Source organism: Oncorhynchus mykiss, chromosome 12, assembly GCF_057628025.1.
Source record: "Oncorhynchus mykiss isolate SJ-2025 chromosome 12, ASM5762802v1, whole genome shotgun sequence".
In the NCBI taxonomy this organism is placed as follows: domain Eukaryota; kingdom Metazoa; phylum Chordata; class Actinopteri; order Salmoniformes; family Salmonidae; genus Oncorhynchus; species Oncorhynchus mykiss.
This window is the reverse complement of record NC_143033.1, coordinates 16,840,882-16,862,046: the sequence shown is the minus strand read 5'-3', so window position 1 is coordinate 16,862,046 and position 21,165 is coordinate 16,840,882. Positions and strand designations below refer to the sequence as shown.

Below are 21,165 nucleotides of genomic sequence, written 5' to 3'. Positions count from 1 at the left end.
AAGAGAGGCAGGAACACATAAACAGGACAAACGGCTACATAAAAGACCTGCAGCCTGGCTCACACACACACACACACACACATCCCTCTCGTTGCTGCACTCTAGACAGCTGACGATAAGGCTCTGCTGGGCTTATCTGACGGCAAGCACACACACACACACACACACAGATAGAAGGCTGTGCTCCAGTGAGGAATATGACAGGCTGTGTGGAGAGGCAACAGAGTTGAGATCACCTAGAGAGATGTCCCTGTAGCGACGGAGGCACAAGGCAGATCTGGAGCACGTGCCTTTCTACAAGGTTCACGTGATATACAGATATAACTAAATCAATGGCTGGTGGTGGGAGGAGCTATAGGAGGATGGGCTCATTGTAAAGGCTGAGATGGAATTCATGGGATGGAGTCAAACAACAAAACCACGTTTGACTCCGTTCTGTTAATTCCATCCCAATGATCTAATAAAATAGGATAAAAAAAGGAAGGGGAAAGGTAAGCTGAGGGTTTACTGTCAGTCCTCTCAGGCTGCTAGAGACAACAAATAAATACAAAGTGTAATTCCAGAAAAAAATAGTTTATTAACTACAAGGAATTCATAGGCTGAAAGACGTTCAGTAAGATATATTAAGATAAACAGTAGTCCATACTAAAACAGCTGACGAACCAATAGTAAATGTCCAGTAACATCACAAGATGCAGGAATTAGTTTAAATCTACTATAACTCAGTGAATTCAGGTGATTTGAAATTCTACTTATTAGTTAAAGCTCAACACGGAAAACAAGGTCCCTAACACAGGCAGGGATCATTAAATAAAAGGCACAGATTTTTCTTTCTTTTGAAATCATAGGAAAGTAAACACTCAATTCATTAATTTCATCTAGATTCTTCTCCTGAATTGATTGATTTTAAACCGAATCAGTCCCTGAAATGAAATCACTCCCATAGCAGATGTCTTACATTGGTGTCAACACAAACTGTCCATCTCTCCAACCACAAACTGTCCATCTCTCCAACCACAAACTATCCATCTCTCCAACCACAAACTGTCCATCTCTCCATCTCTCCAACCACAAACTGTCCATCTGTCCAACCACAAACTGTCCATCTGTCCAACCACAAACTGTCCATCTCTCCAACCACAAACTGTCCATCTGTCCAACCACAAACTGTCCATCTCTCCAACCACAAACTGTCCATCTGTCCAACCACAAACTGTCCATCTGTCCAACCACAAACTGTCCATCTCTCCAACCACAAACTGTCCATCTGTCCAACCACAAACTGTCCATCTCTCCAACCACAAACTGATCACTGAAAACATTCAACAGAACAAACATAAGTGTATCCTACATGGCACCCAGTTCCCTTTATAGTGCACCATTTATTTATTTTATTGGCGCAGCGGACTAAGGAACTGCATATCAGTGCTAGAGGCATCACTATAGACCCTGGTTCGATTCCAGGCTGTATTACAACCAGCTGTGATTGGGAGTTTACATATGGCGGTGCACAATTGGCCCAGTGTCGTCCGGGTTAGGGTAAGGCCGTGGTAGGCCGTCATTCTAAATAAGATTTGTTCTTAACTGACTTGGCTAGTTAAATAAAAGTTTATAGTGGACTATATAGGGAATAATTTGACATTTGGAACAGACACACTAAAGCCTGCCATATTCTGGCTATTGGTTGTGAATGAGGTCAATAAGATTTAGAGTATTAGGGTACGTTCAGGAAGGTGCCACGTTCTGAACATTGCAGACAGGATTGCCTTGTGCCCAGCTAACATAATCTCTTTCCATCTTAACCTTCTGTAACATCGCACCCCACTGAACACAGCCCTGGGGTAAGCCTGTAGATATCTAGGAAGTCTGTATAAAACCACCCTAGACACAGAAGACAGTGGGAACCACAGCAGCCAAGGCAGAATATGAGCACCACCAAGAGGTGACTTCTATAATCAACCTGAATCTGAAAACAGTAGTAGAGGCCATGCTAAACTAAATGCAGCTCAATGACTCCTCCTCTGGCTCCCTCCGGTGTTGCCTTATATCCAGGACATATTCAAACTGAAAACAACCAGAACTAACATGGCTGTATAACATTCCGTACATCGGAGTTAAAACTAAGCCTTGATTCACATTTTGGGGGATCGGGGTCAGAGTATTAACAGGTGGATGATAGCAACATACGTAAAGGAATCAACCCACAAGTGTAGTGTTGGTTGAAACTGATTTTCCACAATCAACAAATGGGGTGCATACAGTGGCATCCTCTCCTCGTCTCCTTCACTGATCTGGAAGTGGAAAATCCCCAGGTAGGTTTCTGCCATATTGCTTTAACTTATCTCTAGTTGTTTTCAGATCCGTGCAGGTGAAGGAGAGCTAAGGAGACAAAACCCCTGTAGACTATTGAGATCCACCAGGTGTTTTACGATGTAGCTTTTACATGACCAGCCTGGACACAGCTATAGCTAACAAACAGCAGTCATACTAATAGAGAAACACTTTGCCTAAAACCAGTCTCAGGTAGTGCCTCCCTGTTTAAGGTTTCCTTCTTTCATTTGGTGCTTAGTGAATATGACCCAGGTGTAGGGTCTATATACACTGTTCAAAAAAAATTAAGGGAACACTTAAACAACACAATGAAACTCCAAGTCAATCACACTTCTGTGAAATCAAACTGTCCACTTAGGAAGCAACACTGATTGACAATAAATTTCACATGCAGCTGTGCAAATGAAATAGACAACAGGTGGAAATTATTGGCAATTAGCAAGACACCCCCAATAAAGGAGTGGTTCTGCAGGTGGTGACCACAGACCACTTCTCAGTTCCTATGCTTCCTGGCTGATGTTTTGGTCAGTTTTGAATGCTGGAGGTGCTTTCACTCTAGTGGTAGCATGAGACGGAGTCTACAACCCACACAAGTGGCTCAGGTAGTGCAGCTCATCCAGGATGGCACATCAATGCGAGCTGTGGCAAGAAGGTTTGCTGTGTCTGTCAGCGTAGTGTCCAGAGCATGGAGGCGCTACCAGGAGACAGGACAGTACATCAGGAGACGTGGAGGAAGAGGGCAATAACCCAGCAGCAGGACCGCTACCTCCGCCTTTGTGCAAGGAGGAGCAGGAGGAACACTGCCAGAGCCCTGCAAAATGACCTCCAGCAGGCCACAAATGTGCATGTGTCTGCTCAAACGGTCAGAAACAGACTCCATGAGGGTGGTATGAGGGCCCGACGTCCACAGGTGGGGGTTGTGCCTACAGCCCAACACCGTGCAGGACGTTTGGCATTTGCCAGAGAACACCAAGATTGGCAAATTCGCCACTGGCGCCCTGTGCTCTTCACAGATTAAATCAGGTTCACACTGAGCACATGTGACAGATGTGACAGAGTCTGGAGACGCCGTAGGAGAACGTTCTGCTGCCTGCAACATCCTCCAGCATGACCGGTTTGGCGGTGGGTCAGTCATGGTGTGGGGTGGCATTTCTTTGGGGGGCCGCACAGCCCTCCATGTGCTCGCCAGAGGTAGCCTGACTGCCATTAGGTACCGAGATGAGATCCTCAGACCCCTTGTGAGATCATATGCTGGTGCGGTTGGCCCTGGGTTCCTCCTAATGCAAGACAATGCTAGACCTCAGGTGGCTGGAGTGTGTCAGCAGTTCCTGCAAGACGAAGACATTGATGCTATGGACTGGCCCACCCGTTCCCCAGACCTGAATCCAATTGAGCACATCTGGGACATCATGTCTCGCTCCATCCACCAACGCCACGTTGCACCACAGACTGTCCAGGAGTTGGCGGATGCTTTAGTCCAGGTCTGGGAGGAGATCCCTCAGGAGACCATCCGCCACCTCATCAGGAGCATGCCCAGGCGTTGTAGGGAGGTCATACAGGCACGTGGAGGCCACACACACTACTGAGCCTCATTTTGACGTCCAAATCCAGACCTCCATGGGTTGATACATTTGATTTCCATTGACAATTTTTGTGTGATTTTGTTGTCAGCACATTCAACTATGTAAAGAAAAGTATTTAATAAGAATATTTCATTCATTCAGATCTAGGATGTGTTATTGTAGTGTTCCCTTTATTTTCTGAGCAGTGTATTAACCCATAGCCATGGAACATAAACAGCCCACTGACAGATTCTGTTTTATCTTTGCCTCAACGTAACTTTACCAGTGAAGTGACACGGTCAATGACAGCATCAAATTCACGCAGAAATAGCTCAACTTGTGTAGCAAATTTGTGTTTCTAAACAGTGAATGTTGTGGCATTATACAACAGTGTATATAACAAAAATATCACCGGTACATAGTCACATTCACTTCAATTCTGCCATCATCTACTTGCTGTAATATACATATTTTACCCTTAAAATCAATACACTTGCAATTAAACATGCTATTAGATATAAGATCAAGTTTAAATTATAATCTTGAATTATACTTGGGCAAGAACAATAATAACCAAATCTATTTTTCCTATTCAAATTTCAGTTACTGGGTATATTCATAAAATACTATAGTTGTGTGTATACACGTTTATATATCAATGTGCATGTGTGCGTCTGTGCCGTGCAACTTACATATTATAATTGCCGTTCATTCACAGCTTTTTCCTAAATAAAAAGTATTTCAGCACATCTGAAGAGATAAGACAACATGGAGAAAACCCCAGGTATTTTTGGAACATTTCATTCCTTAATACAAGTGACTGGTCATAAAACAGGGGGTGTAGGAAAACTGGTCTTCAAGAGCAACTGGGTCGGCTGGCTTTCATTGGAACAGAACTTCAATGACTGTATTTATCAAATGACTCCTCCAACATCTCCAAACTAAGGAGGTGCATTTCAACCCAAACTATTTAAATACTGTAAATAGTATAAATGTAACAACCACAGACTCAGTGTAGGACGAGGCTATTGGAAAAAATTTAACTGAGCTAGAGAATGAAAATCATCTTCAAATTACCACATCAGGCCTGTGAAACTCAATCTCAGTCAGTACCGAGTACAAGGCAATAAAAACATGAATAAAGTCAATTCTGAACATTAAAAATACTTCACATTGACTTATTGCAACAGAGAGTATTGAGTATTCATGTACTTAAACCTTTCATAAAACGACCTAAAGTAAAAATCTAAACAACATCGTACAGAGATAATACATGTTCACTTTAGATGCCTTACAAACCCTAAAACCAGGTAGAAAACACCCCTTACTGCACACCTCTAAACATGTGTTTTGTGTGTGTTTTTATATATGCAACGTCTGCTGTGTTTAGATCTTGCTGCGTCGTTTCCCTTTGGCTTTCTTTGGAGCCTGGACCTGTCGGCTCTTCCTCCTCAATGCTCTCTGGTCAATCACTGGTGGATGCTCCTCTTCCTCCACCTCTTCCTCAGCCAAGCTCTTCTTTACAGCCCCCTCTTCCTCCTCTGTCGTTCCAGCTTCCTCCTCCTCTTCCTCCGTGACCTCCGGCTGCTCTGTGCCCTGCTCCTCAGGCTCCATGACCACTCTGCTCAGTCTCTTAGATTTATGTTTAGGCACCGCCGCTTGGCCACTGCCTCTCCTCCAAAGGACCTTACCGTCACCACCCTCGTCTGAGCTCTCACTCTCTCCCTCCTCTTTCTCATCCTCTGTGGTTGTAACATTCTCCATCTCTTCTACCTCTTTCTTTTCGTCCCCTTTGACCTCTTCTCTTGCCTCCTCCGCTCCTTCTTCCTCTGTGAGAGGCTGGTTCTCTCCTTCCTCCGTAGGCTGGTAGGACAGGCCTGCTACCCCTACCTGGACCACTGTTTCCTGGCTACTGCTGTCCACTGTGATGGCTGCCTCCATGGATTTCTCCTCTTCCTTCACTGCTTTCTCCGCCCCTTCCTTTTCTCCCTCTACCTCCTCTCCTTCCATGGGTGTAGCTGCGGCCTCCTCTGGAGGTTCGCCTGCCTCCTCAATCACCTCCCCAGAGAGGGAGGGCTCTGCTGGGGCTGGCTCTGCAGGCGGAGGGGACTTCTCTGTAGCAGAGGCTGGTTCTTCTAACAGGAGAGGAGCCTCCTTCTCCACCACAGCTTCCATCTCAGCCAATTCCTCTGATGCCACAGGAGCTGCATCTACGGTGTCCTGCAGAGGACAAAGAGAAAAAAGTAATGGCGAAAAACATATTCCTCAATTCCCTTTCTAACACATACTGTAGAAACATGTCCACAGTACAAATAGGAACTTTCCAACATCGAAAGGATCCTATTGTCTCATCTGTGAACCCCTTTCTCCAATAATGGCCCCATCTCACACATTCCAACTGAGGCATTGAAACACATACTTTAGCCTCAATGGAATCTTCCTCCTTCGTATCCTGCTCTTCCATTTCCACATCTTCCTCTGTCGTTCTGTTCTCCAGCACAGCATCAGGCTCTTGTGTGGCAACCTCTTCCTCCTCTCCCTGGTCATCAGTCAGTTCTCCTTTGACCTCAGCCTCCTGAGGATAGAAAAGCCACAACCAATGGTCAACGCCTCCTTTTCCTGATTAACCATACACTCTGTATGTAATGGCACTCTACTAACTATGAAGTGCACTACTTTTGACCAGGGCCCATAAGGAACAGGGTGCAATTTCTTGCGCAACAAGTGCGAAATACGCTATGATAGTGGCTGGTTATTCGCTAACAACAACCATAGTAACATAAAACAAAGACAAACAACCCAGAACAGCCAAATGAACTGTTGTTTCCTAATGATGTATTCATCTTAAATCACGTCCGTCATCCTCTCACCTGAGCTTTGGCCTCCTCTATAGGGGACAGAGCAGCCTCTGCTTCTCCAGTCTCTGTCTCATCCCCCCCGCTTCCTTCCTCCTCCTCTCCCTCTACAGCTGTAGTGGTGGGCTCTGCCTCCTCCAATCTGAACACACAGTAAACCAGAGGTATTATGATTTTCAGCCAATGGGAAGTTTTCATACATACATTTCATTAATACTTTGATGGATGTTGCTATTTCACTGAGACTCCTTGTCTAACCTGTTCATCTTCAGAGGCTGGCTCTCCTCCTCAGAGTCTTCCATCTCTTCTCTGCCACGCTTTTTAGGTCCACTACTCCAGGTATGTGTTGACACTGGTGTGCCCTCCAGGGCTAGAGTAACCATTTTCATTCCAATGTGTATTCACACAAAAAGACAGCATTTTATGTACTCAGAAACGCCAAAATCTTTCTCATAGTTATTTATTTCAGGACTCAAGACTTCTCTGAGCTACTTACCTTCTATTAACTTGAGGGGCTTATTCAGCACCAAAACATCCTCCTAAAAAACAAGACCATATTAAATCCTCATTACTTGATTATATTGTCCCTACACAACTTAAATCTGACGTTTGAGGATATTCTTAAACTATAAACAACAAATACATCCACATAGCTCTTCAGGAGGCGAGAGACTAAGGAAACCCAACAGAATGGAGAGAGAATTTTTTTTAAAGAAAGACAAACAAGAACAAAGTTGGATAGATGAGACAGAGAGAGAGAGAGACAGACAGAGACAGAGACGTACGGTGATGTCCAGACAGCTGTCTGAGCCCTCTTCCATGTTGATGTCTGTGCTGTCCAGAGAGGCTGCTTGGTGATCTCCATTAGCCGTCACCACGGGAAGCACCACTTTATGGGAATCAGCACAACAATCAGAAGGCAATTACCAGTCATGTGAGAGTCTGGCCACTGTGTCTGACATCACCAAGACCCTACAGCACAGCTAATCGGGACTGCTATCATCCTGCTAAGGTCCAGATGGATCAGTTAGGTCACAGAACGTTAGAAATGTTATGAATTGAGCTGCCGTCGCGTTTCCTATTCTTCATGACAGACAATCATATAGGTTCTACTTAACACATTTCTATCTGAAGGTACTGTAAACATCACATCCTCCTTGACAGGCCATTGGGTGTTAGATCTCCTGCTACTGTGTCCGTACCCTTCAGTGTTTTGATCTTGTTGGCCACTCTCTCTCTCTGGTAGGGTCCTCCCACTCCCTCTACCACCCACAGGAGGTCCTGGTCAGCTGGGTACCGACACAGATACTGGCCACACACTGCAGGTCAGGGAGAGATGATACACTTTGATTGACCAATTTATTTATTTAGGGGCTGCAAAGTTGTACAGTTATAGAGTACAGTAGAGAGGGGCAGAGAGAGAGAGAGAGAGAGAGAGCAAACTACTACTAACCTTCACACACACACACACACACACACACACACACACACACACACAGTGAGAGCCTAGACAGTTCTTCAATAACTCACAATACCAAAAACTATAAAGAAGGTGTCAATTCGGCTACTCAAAACATCAAGTGCATACTCCAAAAAGCAGCATCAAAAGCACATTTGAGAAAAGCAAAACATTGCAAAAGAAACAAAAAACTCAAATGTTTCTGAAATATGGTTTTATAACGAATGTAAAACAATTAGAAAACAAGCAGCCAAACAACCCAGGGCTAAGCTATGAATATTTACACTGAAACGCAATAAATTCATTTATACAAACAAGACACGATGAAATTGAAAACACAATTGACCAAAATCAGTTCTGGGACGTGTGGAACATTTTAAGCACGACAAAGCCACAATAATTAAACATACAAGATGAAGGAATTTGGAAAACTTATTTTGATAATCTATACAAAATCATCCCACAAAAAAACAGAACCAATTAGAAATTCAATTTTTTTTTTTACATCCTTGAATCAGTCATTAAAAACAACCAAAATCCATTAGATTACCCAATAACCCAACAAGAACTAAATGAAAAGCTCATATCTATAAGATCAAAGAAGGCTTGTGGTCGAGATAACAGCAGAAATGAAATGCTGAAGAACAGCACAACTGAGTTGCAAAATGCTGCGCTTAAACTGTTCAACATATTAACCTGTCTGCTTTCCTGATATCTGGAACCAGGGGCTCATCTCCCCTATTAATAAACACCACCACACTACTGACCACATATACACCTTACATTCATTAATAAACACCACCTCACTACTGACCACATATACACCTTACACTCATTAATAAACACCACCACACTACTGACCACATATACACCTTACACTCATTAATAAACACCACCGCACTACTGACCACATATACACCTTACACTCATTAATAAACACCACCGCACTACTGACCACATATACACCTTACACTCATTAATAAACACCACCTCACTACTGACCACATAAACACCTTACACTCATTAATAAACACCACCGCACTACTGACCACATATACACCTTACACTCATTAAAAAACACCACCGCACTACTGACCACATATACACCTTACACTCATTAATAAACACCACCGCACTACTGACCACATATACACCTTACACTCATTAATAAACACCACAACACTACTGACCACATATACACCTTACACTCATTAATAAACACCACCGCACTACCGACCACATATACACCTTACACTCATTAATAAACACCACCTCACTACTGACCACATATACACCTTACACTCATTAATAAACACCACCGCACTACTGACCACATATACACCTTACACTCATTAATAAACACCACCGCACTACTGACCACATATACACCTTACACTCATTAATAAACACCACAACACTACTGACCACATATACACCTTACACTCATTAATAAACACCACCCACTACTGACCACATATACACCTTACACTCATTAATAAACACCACCGCACTACTGACCACATATACACCTTATACTCATTAATAAACACCACAACACTACTGACCACATATACACCTTACACTCATTAATAAACACCACCTCACTACTGACCACATATACACCTTACACTCATTAATAAACACCACCGCACTACTGACCACATATACACCTTACACTCATTAATAAACACCACCGCACTACTGACCACATATACACCTTACACTCATTAATAAACACAACCTCACTACTGACAACACTTACACTCATTAATAAACACCACAACACTACTGACCACATATACACCTTACACTCATTAATAAACACCACCTCACTACTGACCACATATACACCTTACACTCAATAATAAACACCACCGCACTACTGACCACATATACACCTTATACTCATTAATAAACACCACCACACTACTGACCACATATACACCTTACACTCATTAATAAACACCACCTCACTACTGACCACATATACACCTTACACTCATTAATAAACACCACCTCACTACTGACCACACTTACACTCATTAATAAACACCACCTCACTACTGACCACATATACACCTTACACTCATTAATAAACACCTCCGCACTACTGACCACATATACACCTTACACTCATTAATAAACACCACCGCACTACTGACCACATATACACCTTACACTCATTAATAAACACCACCGCACTACTGACCACATATACACCTTACACTCATTAATAAACACCACCTCACTACTGACCACATATACACCTTACACTCATTAATAAACACCACCTCACTACTGACCACACTTACACTCATTAATAAACACCACCGCACTACTGACCACATATACACCTTACACTCATTAATAAACACCACCTCACTACTGACCACATATACACCTTACACTCATTAATAAACACCACCTCACTACTGACCACACTTACACTCATTAATAAACACCACCGCACTACTGACCACATATACACCTTACACTCATTAATAAACACCACCACACTACTGACCACATATACACCTTACACTCATTAATAAACACCACCTCACTACTGACCACATATACACCTTACACTCATTAATAAACACCACCACACTACTGACCACATATACACCTAACACTCATTAATAAACACCACCGCACTACTGACCACATATACACCTTACACTCATTAATAAACACCACCTCACTACTGACCACATATACACCTTACACTCATTAATAAACACCACCTCACTACTGACCACACTTACACTCATTAATAAACACCACCGCACTACTGACCACATATACACCTTACACTCATTAATAAACACCACCTCACTACTGACCACATATACACCTTACACTCATTAATAAACACCACCACACTACTGACCACATATACACCTTACACTCATTAATAAAAACCACCACACTACTGACCACATATACACCTTACACTCATGAATAAACACCACCGCACTACTGACCACATATACACCTAACACTCATTAATAAACACCACCGCACTACTGACCACATATACACCTTACACTCATTAATAAACACCACCTCACTACTGACCACATATACACCTTACACTCATTAATAAACACCACCTCACTACTGACCACACTTACACTCATTAATAAACACCACCTCACTACTGACCACATATACACCTTACACTCAATAATAAACACCACCGCACTACTGACCACATATACACCTTATACTCATTAATAAACACCACCACACTACTGACCACATATACACCTTACACTCATTAATAAACACCACCTCACTACTGACCACATATACACCTTACACTCATTAATAAACACCACCTCACTACTGACCACACTTACACTCATTAATAAACACCACCTCACTACTGACCACATATACACCTTACACTCATTAATAAACACCTCCGCACTACTGACCACATATACACCTTACACTCATTAATAAACACCACCGCACTACTGACCACATATACACCTTACACTCATTAATAAACACCACCGCACTACTGACCACATATACACCTTACACTCATTAATAAACACCACCTCACTACTGACCACATATACACCTTACACTCATTAATAAACACCACCTCACTACTGACCACACTTACACTCATTAATAAACACCACCGCACTACTGACCACATATACACCTTACACTCATTAATAAACACCACCTCACTACTGACCACATATACACCTTACACTCATTAATAAACACCACCTCACTACTGACCACACTTACACTCATTAATAAACACCACCGCACTACTGACCACATATACACCTTACACTCATTAATAAACACCACCACACTACTGACCACATATACACCTTACACTCATTAATAAACACCACCTCACTACTGACCACATATACACCTTACACTCATTAATAAACACCACCACACTACTGACCACATATACACCTAACACTCATTAATAAACACCACCGCACTACTGACCACATATACACCTTACACTCATTAATAAACACCACCTCACTACTGACCACATATACACCTTACACTCATTAATAAACACCACCTCACTACTGACCACACTTACACTCATTAATAAACACCACCGCACTACTGACCACATATACACCTTACACTCATTAATAAACACCACCTCACTACTGACCACATATACACCTTACACTCATTAATAAACACCACCACACTACTGACCACATATACACCTTACACTCATTAATAAAAACCACCACACTACTGACCACATATACACCTTACACTCATGAATAAACACCACCGCACTACTGACCACATATACACCTTACACTCATTAATAAACACCACCACACTACTGACCACATATACACCTTACACTCATGAATAAACACCACCGCACTACTGACCACATATACACCTTACACTCATTAATAAACACCACCTCACTACTGACCACATATACACCTTACACTCATTAATAAACACCACCTCACTACTGACCACATATACACCTTACACTCATTAATAAACACCACCACACTACTGACCACATATACACCTTACACTCATTAATAAACACCACCACACTACTGACCACATATACACCTTACACTCATTAATAAACACCACCTCACTACTGACCACATATACACCTTACACTCATTAATAAACACCACCTCACTACTGACCACATATACACCTTACACTCATTAATAAACACCACCTCACTACTGACCACACTTACACTCATTAATAAACACCACCGCACTACTGACCACATATACACCTTACACTCATTAATAAACACCACCACACTACTGACCACATATACACCTTACACTCATTAATAAACACCACCTCACTACTGACCACATATACACCTTACACTCATTAATAAATACCACCTCACTACTGACCACATATACACCTTACACTCATTAATAAACACCACCGCACTACTGACCACATATACACCTTACACTCATTAATAAACACCACCTCACTACTGACCACATAAACACCTTACACTCATTAATAAACACCACCGCACTACTGACCACATATACACCTTACACTCATTAATAAACACCACCGCACTACTGACCACATATACACCTTACACTCATTAATAAACACAACCTCACTACTGACAACACTTACACTCATTAATAAACACCACAACACTACTGACCACATATACACCTTACACTCATTAATAAACACCACCTCACTACTGACCACATATACACCTTACACTCAATAATAAACACCACCGCACTACTGACCACATATACACCTTATACTCATTAATAAACACCACCACACTACTGACCACATATACACCTTACACTCATTAATAAACACCACCTCACTACTGACCACATATACACCTTACACTCATTAATAAACACCACCTCACTACTGACCACACTTACACTCATTAATAAACACCACCTCACTACTGACCACATATACACCTTACACTCATTAATAAACACCACCGCACTACTGACCACATATACACCTTACACTCATTAATAAACACCACCGCACTACTGACCACATATACACCTTACACTCATTAATAAACACCACCTCACTACTGACCACATATACACCTTACACTCATTAATAAACACCACCTCACTACTGACCACACTTACACTCATTAATAAACACCACCGCACTACTGACCACATATACACCTTACACTCATTAATAAACACCACCTCACTACTGACCACATATACACCTTACACTCATTAATAAACACCACCTCACTACTGACCACACTTACACTCATTAATAAACACCACCGCACTACTGACCACATATACACCTTACACTCATTAATAAACACCACCACACTACTGACCACATATACACCTTACACTCATTAATAAACACCACCTCACTACTGACCACATATACACCTTACACTCATTAATAAACACCACCACACTACTGACCACATATACACCTAACACTCATTAATAAACACCACCGCACTACTGACCACATATACACCTTACACTCATTAATAAACACCACCTCACTACTGACCACATATACACCTTACACTCATTAATAAACACCACCTCACTACTGACCACACTTACACTCATTAATAAACACCACCGCACTACTGACCACATATACACCTTACACTCATTAATAAACACCACCACACTACTGACCACATATACACCTTACACTCATTAATAAACACCACCACACTACTGACCACATATACACCTTACACTCATTAATAAACACCACCACACTACTGACCACATATACACCTTACACTCATTAATAAACACCACCTCACTACTGACCACATATACACCTTACACTCATTAATAAACACCACCTCACTACTGACCACATATACACCTTACACTCATTAATAAACACCACCTCACTACTGACCACACTTACACTCATTAATAAACACCACCGCACTACTGACCACATATACACCTTACACTCATTAATAAACACCACCACACTACTGACCACATATACACCTTACACTCATTAATAAACACCACCTCACTACTGACCACATATACACCTTACACTCATTAATAAACACCACCTCACTACTGACCACATATACACCTTACACTCATTAATAAACACCACCTCACTACTGACCACACCTACACTCATTAATAAACACCACCGCACTACTGACCACATATACACCTTACACTCATTAATAAACACCACCACACTACTGACCACATATACACCTTACACTCATTAATAAACACCACCTCACTACTGACCACATATACACCTTACACTCATTAATAAACACCACCACACTACTGACCACATATACACCTTACACTCATTAATAAACACCACCACACTACTGACCACATATACACCTTACACTCATTAATAAACACCACCGCACTACTGACCACATATACACCTTACACTCATTAATAAACACCACCTCACTACTGACCACATATACACCTTACACTCATTAATAAACACCACCTCACTACTGACCACACTTACACTCATTAATAAACACCACCGCACTACTGACCACATATACACCTTACACTCATTAATAAACACCACCACACTACTGACCACATATACACCTTACACTCATTAATAAACACCACCACACTACTGACCACATATACACCTTACACTCATTAATAAACACCACCACACTACTGACCACATATACACCTTACACTCATTAATAAACACCACCTCACTACTGACCACATATACACCTTACAATCATTAATAAACACCACCTCACTACTGACCACATATACACCTTACACTCATTAATAAACACCACCTCACTACTGACCACACTTACACTCATTAATAAACACCACCGCACTACTGACCACATATACACCTTACACTCATTAATAAACACCACCACACTACTGACCACATATACACCTTACACTCATTAATAAACACCACCTCACTACTGACCACATATACACCTTACACTCATTAATAAATACCACCTCACTACTGACCACATATACACCTTACACTCATTAATAAACACCACCGCACTACTGACCACATATACACCTTACACTCATTAATAAACACCACCGCACTACTGACCACATATACACCTTACACTCATTAATAAACACCACCTCACTACTGACCACATATACACCTTACACTCATTAATAAACACCACCTCACTACTGACCACACTTACACTCATTAATAAACACCACCGCACTACTGACCACATATACACCTTACACTCATTAATAAACACCACCACACTACTGACCACATATACACCTTACACTCATTAATAAACACCACCTCACTACTGACCACATATACACCTTACACTCATTAATAAACACCACCACACTACTGACCACATATACACCTAACACTCATTAATAAACACCACCGCACTACTGACCACATATACACCTTACACTCATTAATAAACACCACCTCACTACTGACCACATATACACCTTACACTCATTAATAAACACCACCTCACTACTGACCACACTTACACTCATTAATAAACACCACCGCACTACTGACCACATATACACCTTACACTCATTAATAAACACCACCTCACTACTGACCACATATACACCTTACACTCATTAATAAACACCACCACACTACTGACCACATATACACCTTACACTCATTAATAAACACCACCACACTACTGACCACATATACACCTTACACTCATGAATAAACACCACCGCACTACTGACCACATATACACCTTACACTCATTAATAAACACCACCTCACTACTGACCACATATACACCTTACACTCATTAATAAACACCACCTCACTACTGACCACACTTACACTCATTAATAAACACCACCGCACTACTGACCACATATACACCTTACACTCATTAATAAACACCACCACACTACTGACCACATATACACCTTACACTCATTAATAAACACCACCTCACTACTGACCACATATACACCTTACACTCATTAATAAACACCACCTCACTACTGACCACATATACACCTTACACTCATTAATAAACACCACCTCACTACTGACCACACCTACACTCATTAATAAACACCACCGCACTACTGACCACATATACACCTTACACTCATTAATAAACACCACAACACTACTGACCACATATACACCTTACACTCATTAATAAACACCACCTCACTACTGACCACATATACACCTTACACTCATTAATAAACACCACCACACTACTGACCACATATACACCTTACACTCATTAATAAACACCACCACACTACTGACCACATATACACCTTACACTCATTAATAAACACCACCGCACTACTGACCACATATACACCTTACACTCATTAATAAACACCACCTCACTACTGACCACATATACACCTTACACTCATTAATAAACACCACCTCACTACTGACCACACTTACACTCATTAATAAACACCACCGCACTACTGACCACATATACACCTTACACTCATTAATAAACACCACCACACTACTGACCACATATACACCTTACACTCATTAATAAACACCACCACACTACTGACCACATATACACCTTACACTCATTAATAAACACCACCACACTACTGACCACATATACACCTTACACTCATTAATAAACACCACCTCACTACTGACCACATATACACCTTACACTCATTAATAAACACCACCTCACTACTGACCACATATACACCTTACACTCATTAATAAACACCACCTCACTACTGACCACACTTACACTCATTAATAAACACCACCGCACTACTGACCACATATACACCTTACACTCATTAATAAACACCACCACACTACTGACCACATATACACCTTACACTCATTAATAAACACCACCTCACTACTGACCACATATACACCTTACACTCATTAATAAATACCACCTCACTACTGACCACATATACACCTTACACTCATTAATAAACACCACCGCACTACTGACCACATATACACCTTACACTCATTAATAAACACCACCTCACTACTGACCACATAAACACCTTACACTCATTAATAAACACCACCGCACTACTGACCACATATACACCTTACACTCATTAATAAACACAACCTCACTACTGACAACACTTACACTCATTAATAAACACCACAACACTACTGACCACATATACACCTTACACTCATTAATAAACACCACCTCACTACTGACCACATATACACCTTACACTCAATAATAAACACCACCGCACTACTGACCACATATACACCTTATACTCATTAATAAACACCACCACACTACTGACCACATATACACCTTACACTCATTAATAAACACCACCTCACTACTGACCACATATACACCTTACACTCATTAATAAACACCACCTCACTACTGACCACACTTACACTCATTAATAAACACCACCTCACTACTGACCACATATACACCTTACACTCATTAATAAACACCTCCGCACTACTGACCACATATACACCTTACACTCATTAATAAACACCACCGCACTACTGACCACATATACACCTTACACTCATTAATAAACACCACCGCACTACTGACCACATATACACCTTACACTCATTAATAAACACCACCTCACTACTGACCACATATACACCTTACACTCATTAATAAACACCACCTCACTACTGACCACACTTACACTCATTAATAAACACCACCGCACTACTGACCACATATACACCTTACACTCATTAATAAACACCACCTCACTACTGACCACATATACACCTTACACTCATTAATAAACACCACCTCACTACTGACCACACTTACACTCATTAATAAACACCACCGCACTACTGACCACATATACACCTTACACTCATTAATAAACACCACCACACTACTGACCACATATACACCTTACACTCATTAATAAACACCACCTCACTACTGACCACATATACACCTTACACTCATTAATAAACACCACCACACTACTGACCACATATACACCTAACACTCATTAATAAACACCACCGCACTACTGACCACATATACACCTTACACTCATTAATAAACACCACCTCACTACTGACCACATATACACCTTACACTCATTAATAAACACCACCTCACTACTGACCACACTTACACTCATTAATAAACACCACCGCACTACTGACCACATATACACCTTACACTCATTAATAAACACCACCACACTACTGACCACATATACACCTTACACTCATTAATAAACACCACCACACTACTGACCACATATACACCTTACACTCATTAATAAACACCACCACACTACTGACCACATATACACCTTACACTCATTAATAAACACCACCTCACTACTGACCACATATACACCTTACACTCATTAATAAACACCACCTCACTACTGACCACATATACACCTTACACTCATTAATAAACACCACCTCACTACTGACCACACTTACACTCATTAATAAACACCACCGCACTACTGACCACATATACACCTTACACTCATTAATAAACACCACCACACTACTGACCACATATACACCTTACACTCATTAATAAACACCACCTCACTACTGACCACATATACACCTTACACTCATTAATAAACACCACCTCACTACTGACCACATATACACCTTACACTCATTAATAAACACCACCTCACTACTGGCCACACCTACACTCATTAATAAACACCACCGCACTACTGACCACATATACACCTTACACTCATTAATAAACACCACCACACTACTGACCACATATACACCTTACACTCATTAATAAACACCACCTCACTACTGACCACATATACACCTTACACTCATTAATAAACACCACCACACTACTGACCACATATACACCTTACACTCATTAATAAACACCACCACACTACTGACCACATATACACCTTACACTCATTAATAAACACCACCGCACTACTGACCACATATACACCTTACACTCATTAATAAACACCACCTCACTACTGACCACATATACACCTTACACTCATTAATAAACACCACCTCACTACTGACCACACTTACACTCATTAATAAACACCACCGCACTACTGACCACATATACACCTTACACTCATTAATAAACACCACCACACTACTGACCACATATACACCTTACACTCATTAATAAACACCACCACACTACTGACCACATATACACCTTACACTCATTAATAAACACCACCACACTACTGACCACATATACACCTTACACTCATTAATAAACACCACCTCACTACTGACCACATATACACCTTACAATCATTAATAAACACCACCTCACTACTGACCACATATACACCTTACACTCATTAATAAACACCACCTCACTACTGACCACACTTACACTCATTAATAAACACCACCGCACTACTGACCACATATACACCTTACACTCATTAATAAACACCACCACACTACTGACCACATATACACCTTACACTCATTAATAAACACCACCTCACTACTGACCACATATACACCTTACACTCATTAATAAATACCACCTCACTACTGACCACATATACACCTTACACTCATTAATAAACACCACCGCACTACTGACCACATATACACCTTACACTCATTAATAAACACCACCTCACTACTGACCACATAAACACCTTACACTCATTAATAAACACCACCGCACTACTGACCACATATACACCTTACACTCATTAATAAACACCACCGCACTACTGACCACATATACACCTTACACTCATTAATAAACACAACCTCACTACTGACAACACTTACACTCATTAATAAACACCACAACACTACTGACCACATATACACCTTACACTCATTAATAAACACCACCTCACTACTGACCACATATACACCTTACACTCAATAATAAACACCACCGCACTACTGACCACATATACACCTTATACTCATTAATAAACACCACCGCACTACTGACCACATATACACCTTACACTCATTAATAAACACCACCGCACTACTGACCACATATACACCTTACACTCATTAATAAACACCACAACACTACTGACCACATATACACCTTACACTCATTAATAAACACCACCGCACTACTGACCACATATACACCTTACACTCATTAATAAACACCACCGCACTACTGACCACATATACACCTTACACTCATTAATAAACACCACCTCACTACTGACCACACTTACACTCATTAATAAACACCACAACACTACTGACCACATATACACCTTACACTCATTAATAAACACCACCTCACTACTGACCACATATACACCTTACACTCAATAATAAACACCACCGCACTACTGACCACATATACACCTTATACTCATTAATAAACACCACCGCACTACTGACCACATATACACCTTACACTCATTAATAAACACCACCGCACTAC

General features: G+C 41.1%; 1 protein-coding gene across 1 annotated transcript in view; it reads right to left on the bottom strand.

Annotated features, from left to right (window-relative positions):
* Nucleotides 1-557: 557 nt before the first annotated feature.
* Nucleotides 558-21,165, bottom strand: part of fam169ab (family with sequence similarity 169 member Ab) — a 40,691-nt gene continuing 20,083 nt past the window's right edge. Inside the window, exons 7-13 of the mRNA XM_021622773.3 lie at nt 7,951-8,067; nt 7,534-7,637; nt 7,245-7,287; nt 7,007-7,118; nt 6,764-6,890; nt 6,313-6,468; nt 558-6,113 (exon numbers count right to left, since the gene is read on the bottom strand). Coding sequence (XP_021478448.3) covers nt 5,280-6,113; nt 6,313-6,468; nt 6,764-6,890; nt 7,007-7,118; nt 7,245-7,287; nt 7,534-7,637; nt 7,951-8,067 — 1,493 coding nt within the window. The 3' untranslated portion in view covers nt 558-5,279. The remainder of the gene's footprint in view (nt 6,114-6,312; nt 6,469-6,763; nt 6,891-7,006; nt 7,119-7,244; nt 7,288-7,533; nt 7,638-7,950; nt 8,068-21,165) is intronic.